The sequence below is a fragment of the Hipposideros armiger genome, unplaced genomic scaffold, assembly GCF_001890085.2.
Source record: "Hipposideros armiger isolate ML-2016 unplaced genomic scaffold, ASM189008v1 scaffold_37, whole genome shotgun sequence".
Lineage (NCBI taxonomy): Eukaryota > Metazoa > Chordata > Mammalia > Chiroptera > Hipposideridae > Hipposideros > Hipposideros armiger.
In genome coordinates this window covers 4,587,173-4,594,503 of record NW_017731387.1, presented here as the reverse complement: position 1 = coordinate 4,594,503, position 7,331 = coordinate 4,587,173, and the positions used below count along the sequence as shown (strand labels likewise).

The 7,331-nt window shown below is 58.1% G+C and overlaps 1 protein-coding gene across 1 annotated transcript; it reads right to left on the bottom strand.

Annotated features, from left to right (window-relative positions):
* Positions 1-2,109: 2,109 nt before the first annotated feature.
* LOC109380500 (uncharacterized) lies at positions 2,110-7,064 on the bottom strand. The gene is made up of 4 exons (XM_019638116.1): positions 6,890-7,064; positions 6,441-6,682; positions 5,643-5,985; positions 2,110-3,013 (listed from the first exon to the last, which is right to left on the bottom strand). Exons 2-4 carry the CDS (start codon positions 6,635-6,637, stop codon positions 2,873-2,875), a joined length of 681 nt encoding a protein of 226 aa, XP_019493661.1. The 5' UTR covers positions 6,638-6,682; positions 6,890-7,064; the 3' UTR covers positions 2,110-2,872.
* Between the last annotated feature and the right edge of the window lie 267 nt (positions 7,065-7,331).

Here is a 7,331-nt window from a genome sequence, read left to right as displayed (position 1 = left end):
GGACCCGGCAGCCTGGGATCAAAGACTTCCCAGCTCCAGCTGACAAACACGAGGGGTGATTCATTTCCAGGGCCCTGCGGCTGGAGGTTGGGGGGGGTTGAGGGACAGAAAGCAAAAACGCCTGCTCCCGGGGCGTCTCTGAAAGCCGTGCCAGCGACAGCAGCTAGTGGGGTGCCCAGGCAGCACGAGAGCCCCTGAGGCCTGCCTGAGTCCCCATCCGGTCACAGGGGCCGTGGGCCTGGGGGGGACACTAGACAGTGGACTCACAGTGGCGTTGAGGAAGTGCCCTACTGATCGGGCTGGTGACATTGGGCACTGTCCTTCCGGCCTTGGGTGCCACCCAGAATGGGAAAGAATGCCGAAGCCGTGATTGGTAAGGTTAAATCTCCCCCATCTATGAGGGGCCGCTCGTACAAGTCCCCCGAACCCTGTTATAAGTGCCCCACGCACAAACCTCCAACAGTGAAGTACAGCAGATAAACACAGCCGCATGTGGGTGGGCAGGTTGGGGGGCAGGGAGCCAACGGGCCAGTCTGCTTGGGGTGAAGGGCAGAGGATGTGCGGGCCCCTGAAACAGGGTAGCTGGCACAGGGCAACAGAGAGAAGCCGGACTGTGAGCAGGGGCCCCCCGTCCTGGACAGGGCCTCTGCCAAGTACCCACTTAGTGAGTGGTTTGCCTCTGGACACGGCGATGACTCAGTTGCTCTGAATCAAGCAAATGGATTTTCCTTAAATATGAAAATCAATAAGAGGTGAAAGCAAGGGCCTGGCTGTGTGTGTGTGGGGGGGGCTGGGGCGTGACAGGAGCAGGCAGATTCGGGCTCACTGCAGGGGGACCCTGGTCACTCACTGTGTCCCCCGCCCCCACCCACTCACCCAGAAGGTGGCCTCCAGGACCTGCTGACCTTACTGAGACTCCCAAGCACTCAGCAGCTCCTGTGTCCCCCTTGTCCATCCACGTGGGGGCAGGAGATTGTTAACAAGAGGATTAAAGTCAGCGTGACAAATGGGTTTTCATACATCAGCCTGTGGCCCCCACAGTGTCTCAGAGCTGGCTTGAGATGAGCTTTGGGACCCCAGGAAGTGTAGTAAGTGACACTTTCAGGCCCAGCCCAATTTCCTTGGGGGGGGTGTCTGCCTGTTCTCCTGTCCCCTTGAGGTCTCAGTGCTTGGGGGCTCTGGCTGGACTGGTGGGATTCAGCAGTCAGAGCCCCTTCCCTGTGGCCCAGGAGGGACCGTGGCAGGATATGAGGACAGCACATGCTCTATTTTCTTGAGCATTTACTAAATGTCATTAAAGCCTCGGAGGGAGCGCTGATCTTGCGCCATCCCCTCCCCCCTCAAGCACAGTGGAAAAACACTGGGAGTCCACGCTTAGGGCTGGCTGCCTGCTAAAGCCCTTTCCTCAGTCGGCTCACCAGTAACGGGGTGCTGACACCCGGGGGACAACAGTGAGTACTGGCAAGGCTCAGGGGAGGTTTCGTGAGATGACAGAGGAGAAAGTGGCTTACACAGTGCTGGGCACATAGGAACAGAGGTGAGGTCATCCAACACGGTACCTGCTCCTGTCCCAGACCCCCACCCAGTCAGCGCACTCTGGCTGAGGGCTCAGTGCCTGAAAACCCGTGTTTGAGTGATGGAGCTCTGACCATCCGCTGACAACCTTGTCCTTTTTAGGTCGACTCATTAGCCAGCAAGGGGCTTCATGCTGGTGGGATGGCACAGGGCAAAACCATGTCCCGCTCTGTGGCCATTCTGGCCCCAGGACTGGCCTCAGGGTCCCCAGCACGAAGGGCCCTCCCTCTGTGTCACGAGGACCAGGGAGAAACAGCCTGTGGGGACAAGCTGGCACAGTGGTGAGTGTTTTATGAGAGTGAGCGAGTCACTGCCTTATCGGGAACACACGTTCCTCCCTTTCTCTGTTACCAGGAAGTGACATGAGCTGAAAGCCATCACAGTGTTTTTCCAAAGATGGCTTTGGAAGAGAGGTGTTTTCTCTGAGGGCCAGGAGGGTCGGGGTGGGGTCGGCAGGCACAAACATTCCCCTTTAAGTAGCCAAGTTCTGCTGTGGCAACGTGGAGAGGGGAATGAATGCCAGTTAGTGCTTACTTTGCACTTGCCATATATTAACCCATTGAGTCCTGGCAGCAACCCTACGAAACAGGTATCATTTTCAGGTCCGTTTTATAGGTGAAGAAACTGAGGTCAATACCTTGGCTGGGTCTCACAGCCTGTGGGTGCTGGAGCCGGGGTCTGAACCCAGGCATCTGGCTCCTGAGTCCATGTGTTTAAGTGCTATGTGTACAAAGGCAGGTGGCCGGCACAGCCGCGTGGGCTGTGGCGAACGGTCGTCACCTTCCGGCTTCAGGACATCTCTCTCTTTTTCGCAGCTTTGTGGAGGTGTTGTTTGCACACTATAAAATGCAGTTGTAAGGGTGCGCGTCTATGATTTGTAGTAAACCCGTCACGTGCACAGCCACGTTTTAGAACTTGTCCAACACCCCCAAAGCTTCCTCAGTCCATATGTCACTGCAAACTGGCAACAGGGGTCACTGCTGGCGACTGCCATCAAGCGAGTCGTGACGCTCTGCTGTATGTTTGAGGCGTTGTTGTTCTCACAAGGAGAATGTGTTCCTCGTCCCGTGGCAAATAAAATTGTGCGTACTCCTAGTATGTTCTGTGAGCATTTTCTTACATCAATGAATGTTCTTAAAACACTAAGACGTGTCCGAAGGGGATAAAGTAGGAGATGCGCAATGGGGAAAAATGAAAGGCGGGAGATAGAGGCAAGGAAGTAGTTTCGGGCCCACGAGAGGGCCAGGGCGGGGGGCAGGCTGGGCAGGGGGCCAGAGGGTGTGTGCTGGTGTCGGCCTCATGCGGACTCGGAGGCTGTGGTGTCCACTGGTGCTTGGAGGTGTCGGGGGGCTGAGTTGCCAACCGTGGCAATAGAGGTTGTGGAGGTGACGTTGGCTGCGGTGAGCAGGGTGGATGAGGCGGGGTTCAGCGGGAAAGTCTGGGAAAGAAGGGATGGGCCAGGTGAGGGGTCATCCAGGGGACAGGTGGTTTCAGGCAGTGTGCCCGGGGGATGGAGTCCGAGCCTTGGAGTCAGGGCTGCAGTCAAGCCCAGGTTTGCTGCGTCTTAGCTGTGTAACCATGACCATGGTGTCTCCCCCATGAAACAGAAATCACCCTGCAACACATGCCTGACCAGGCTGTTGGGAGGGCTTGATGAGAAGATGGAGGACCTAGTGCCTAACAGGCTGGGAGCCCTGTCTTTTTAACTGATCTGTGGTTTGAGGCACTAAAATGCCAAATCATTTGCATGTACACAGAGCCATCCTTCCAAGCCCTCCCTCCCGGTTTTGTGGGGGAGCCACCAAGAGCCAAGATTCTGAGCTCCATCCTGCAGAGGCCTGAGCTGAGGCACCAGGAAAGGGAGAGGAGTTGGCTGCAACCACGGGCTGGGCAGCGAGACGAGCGGGGGAACCAGGCCACGGGCTCCCGAGCGAGGCTGGCTGTGGCGCAGCCTGGCCGGGGGTCCCACCTTGGGATTTCCAGGAAAAGGCGCTCTGAATGCTGATCCCAGTTTCCGCGGCCTGTGCACTCACTCCCCCAGCTCCAGGGCGTGTGAGTGAGCGACAGGCCCAGCTGCCCCCGCTGCACCTGTGGTCTACATCAGCTGCTGTAATTCTACTCCTGAGAAAGCAGGACTTGGCCCAACTGCTGCTTTCCAAAGGCAGGTGGAAGGGCTTGGCATCTGCCCGTCACAGCAGCACGTGGGGCTGCCCAGAAGGTGCTGGGGACCCTGGGAGTCTCAGCTACAGACTGGGCCCCTCCTCCAGCCCAGACTTGCTTCCAGCTGTGCCGCTGTCCCTTAGGCTGTCCATGGTTCTCTGGCCACCCACCCCACCACATGAAGGGCCACGGAAGTCTTGAATGGGGCCCCTCCAGCTCTCCTGGGAGGTGGGGGTGCTGTGGAGCTGAGCAGCAGGGTGGCCCATAGGACGGGCTGGGAGACGTCTGGGCGTGGGACCCGAGGAGGATGAGGCTATCATGTGGCTTCGGCCACTAATGGCTGCCCTGAGAGAACTCCATTCCCAGCCCAGCCTGCGTGGGGCGTGGACTGGCGGGCACCGTGGGACACGGCTGTGAGGCATGGCCCATCCAAGGCGAGCCTGGGCACAGCGAATCCAGAAACCCCAGGTCTCAGGAAACTTCAACAAGGCAAATCCAAGACACACGTCCTCTGACATCCAGACCTGCACACAATGCATCGCACGTGCCAACTCACATAAAACCTCCCGGTAGAAAACCAGATGGTGGCTTGGCATGGCTGACGTCTGGACTCAGCGGCCTCTGCCTTCCCCCACCCCCCGCCACATTCAGGAGAAGGTGGCGATGCTCAGAGTGGTGCCAAGGCCTCAGCAGAAGGTGCTTTCAGGTCCAGATCAGCTCCAGCGGGGCCAGGAGACACAGCACATGTGGCAGTGGCTCCGGCCAGATGTGTCCCACTGCTGACCCCTGCTGGCGCTGTTCTCTCTGTAGCCCCAGGGAGGATGGAGTATTGGAAAAACCTTGCAATCCGTCTGGGAGGGGTGGGAAGAAACACCCCCGCTCAGAATCTCCTCATCTGGAGCGCCTTTGATGAGACCGAGAAGCAATTAGAATAAAACTCAGACTGAGGTTCTGGGAGGAGTGAGACACACAAGTAGCAGGTCCTTCAGCCTCTGTGGCCTGGAAAACTCCCGCTGCCAATCTCCTTGAACCTAAACTCGGGAAACCGCTAGCAGCACTGCACCACCAGCCAAGCTCCGCCACTCAACCAGGAGAAAGGAAAAGAGAGAAAGAAAACCCAGCCCCTCGCTCTCATTTCTTCATTTACTGTGGGGTCTGAGGTCCCCTGACACCTGGGGCTACCATGATAATCTTGGCTGTAATATCTTCCTGTCCGTGGGACAGGTTGGTATTTGGCTCTTAGGAAAACCACTACTGAGAAAGCTGACGTCTAGAGCACTTGCACCTGTGATCAGGTACCCTAAAAGTCACTTTGCACACCCAGGGGATGAAACCCAAGTCTTCCAGAATCTTTACGGTCTTAGAAAATGCATCTCCATGGGCCGGCCGAGTGGTGCGTTGGTTAAGAGCTGGCTTGGGACGCCAGAGGGCCCCAGTTCGGATCCCACATATGAGGGCCAGTGACACTGCCCTCCACAGCTAAGATGCTGAACAACAGCTCAACCTGGAGCTGGGCTGCCGTGAGTCGCTGGCCACGGCATAGGCTGCAGCCCCTGTGGCAGTGGGTTGCCATGGGCTACCGTGTGTAGCCAGAAGCCGGCGACTGATCTGCCTCGCTTGGGAAGAGCACAATGATGGTGCCAACTTGAGCCAGTGAAGCAACGTCCTCCACAACTAGACTGAAGAACAAGACGACAGCAACTTGTCTGTTCCCCTTCCCCCAATTCCCCAATAAAAAATCTTTAAAAACAAAAAAAGAAAAAGAAAATGCATCTCCAGATGCGCTGTCAATGGAGGTACCCCCCCGCAGTGACCTACCTTCCTGCCTGTGCCAAACTGTGTTTTCCAAGAAGGGCTGCATGCTCTGTCCCCCTCCACCCGCCCTTCCGGCGGTACCTGCCACTCACACGTGGAGAGGTGGGTTTCCATGAAGCTGCTTGGGGCTCCGTGACTGTGTCAGTGGGACAGCCCAGGGGAAGTTCTGCTGTGTGCCTTCCCAGGCTGGGTTGCAAAGGGCAGGACAACTCCTCCTGACTCCCTCTGGCATGCTGGCCTGTAACCCAACGGCCATGTGGGGGAGTCCAGGCCTCGTGGGGAGACATGTAGGGGGTCCCAGCTGACGGCCCCAACTGCCAGCCAGCCTCAGCCACCAGCCATGTGGGTGAGGAAGCCGCCCTGGTGACTCCAGCCAACTCTCCTCCGATGGCAGTCGCAGGATGGGTCCTGAGCGAGAAAGGTCTGTCCGGCCAGCTGAGCTCAGGGGACCCCAGAACAGTGAGAGAGAAAAAGAAATGACTGTTGTTTTCAGCGGCTAAGTTGGGGGGGTGAGTCATCATGCAGCAATAGGATCCCTCCATCTCCGCATGTCAAGTGCCTGACCCTCTTATGGTCCAGCTCCTCCGCCCGGCCATCAGCGCAAGTACAGGGTCCCTGATCCCCCGCGAGGAGCCCCCCTCCTGAGCCCCGCCCCTCCGGAGCCCCCCAGCGTTTTGCCTGAGCGGCTCCCAGACCACATCCGCTGTGCGCTCCGTTCCCCTCTCCCTGGGAAGTCCCGCGTCACGTACTCCTGGCCCCCAGCGCAGCGCTTGTCACAGAGTGGGTGCTCGCGCCCCGGTCTGGAGGGACGCTAGGGACACGGAGCGTGGGGAGAGGGCGTTTGCCAGTGGGGAGGGGAGCGCTCTGGGTTCTAGAACAGCGTCCGCTACCTGCAGAGGCCTTTTCTCTGACCAGTGTCCCGGGACATTTTCAGCTTCTCTGCCAGAAGCCTAGCATGTGTCGCGTGGGAGTCAGAAGAGTTTAAGTATCGAGTGACCCTGGGAGAAAAGGAGCGTCCAAGCCGGGGCTCTTCATGGTTGCGGAGTGAAGGGTCCCTTAGGCGGCCCGGGCCGCGGAGAAGCGTCATTCACAACTTCACCAGCAGGCGGCAGCCCAGCTCCTGTTTTTCGCTCTGCAAATGCCGAGATGAATTAATTCATAAAATTTTAACAAGGCGCCAGGTCCCGGGGAGGCATTGCGTGAGCTGCAAAGGAGAGTAAGCTACAGCCCTGCCTTCCGAGACCTTCCCAGCCAGGAAGCTCTGACTCTGGCTTCCCTTGGGACTGCTGCCTCCACAAGTCAGCAATCCTTTTTTCTATCTCAGAGTCTAACTTCATACCTTTGACTCTGGTGGGACAGGGTGGCAAAGGTCTTGCCTGAAATTCAGTCATTTCCAATCTGCGTCACTGCCTTAAACCTCTGCTGTCTGGCCAGATGGCCACACAGAACGTGGGAGCAGCAAAGTGGAGAGACCCAGACGGGACAATGGCATACAGAGGTCTTAGTGCAGGAGCCAAACAGACAGGTCAGGAGCAAGGGGGCTGCAGGGGCTGGAACCACGTCCGTCAGAGGAGCCTCTCGGGGCCCTCGGCCACCTGTGGCCAGTTCTCCCCAGGCCAGTGGGGCTCAGAGCACGGGCACGCACAGTTCCCCGGGCTCCCTTTCCCTTTCACTCCCAGCTGCCCCGTGATCTGGTCCACACTTTGTGGACGCCACCCCACCCGCCAGGCTGCTGTCAGAGGCTGTGGCTTGGAGGCTGCACTGCAGAGAGCAGGAGGGGA

What these genes read in the sequence shown, in the direction of transcription:
- LOC109380500 (XM_019638116.1), bottom strand. Translation starts at nt 6,637, where the DNA reads ATGACGCTTCTCCGCGGCCCGGGCCGCCTAAGGGACCCTTCACTCCGC. An exon ending in CAGAGAAAAGGCCTCTGCAG is followed by an intron (nt 5,986 to 6,440) that starts GTAGCGGACGCT and finishes CCCTGAGCTCAG; the next exon opens with CTGGCCGGACAGACCTTTCT. An exon ending in GGAAACCCACCTCTCCACGT is followed by an intron (nt 3,014 to 5,642) that starts GTGAGTGGCAGG and finishes CTTCTTTCCCAG; the next exon opens with ACTTTCCCGCTGAACCCCGC.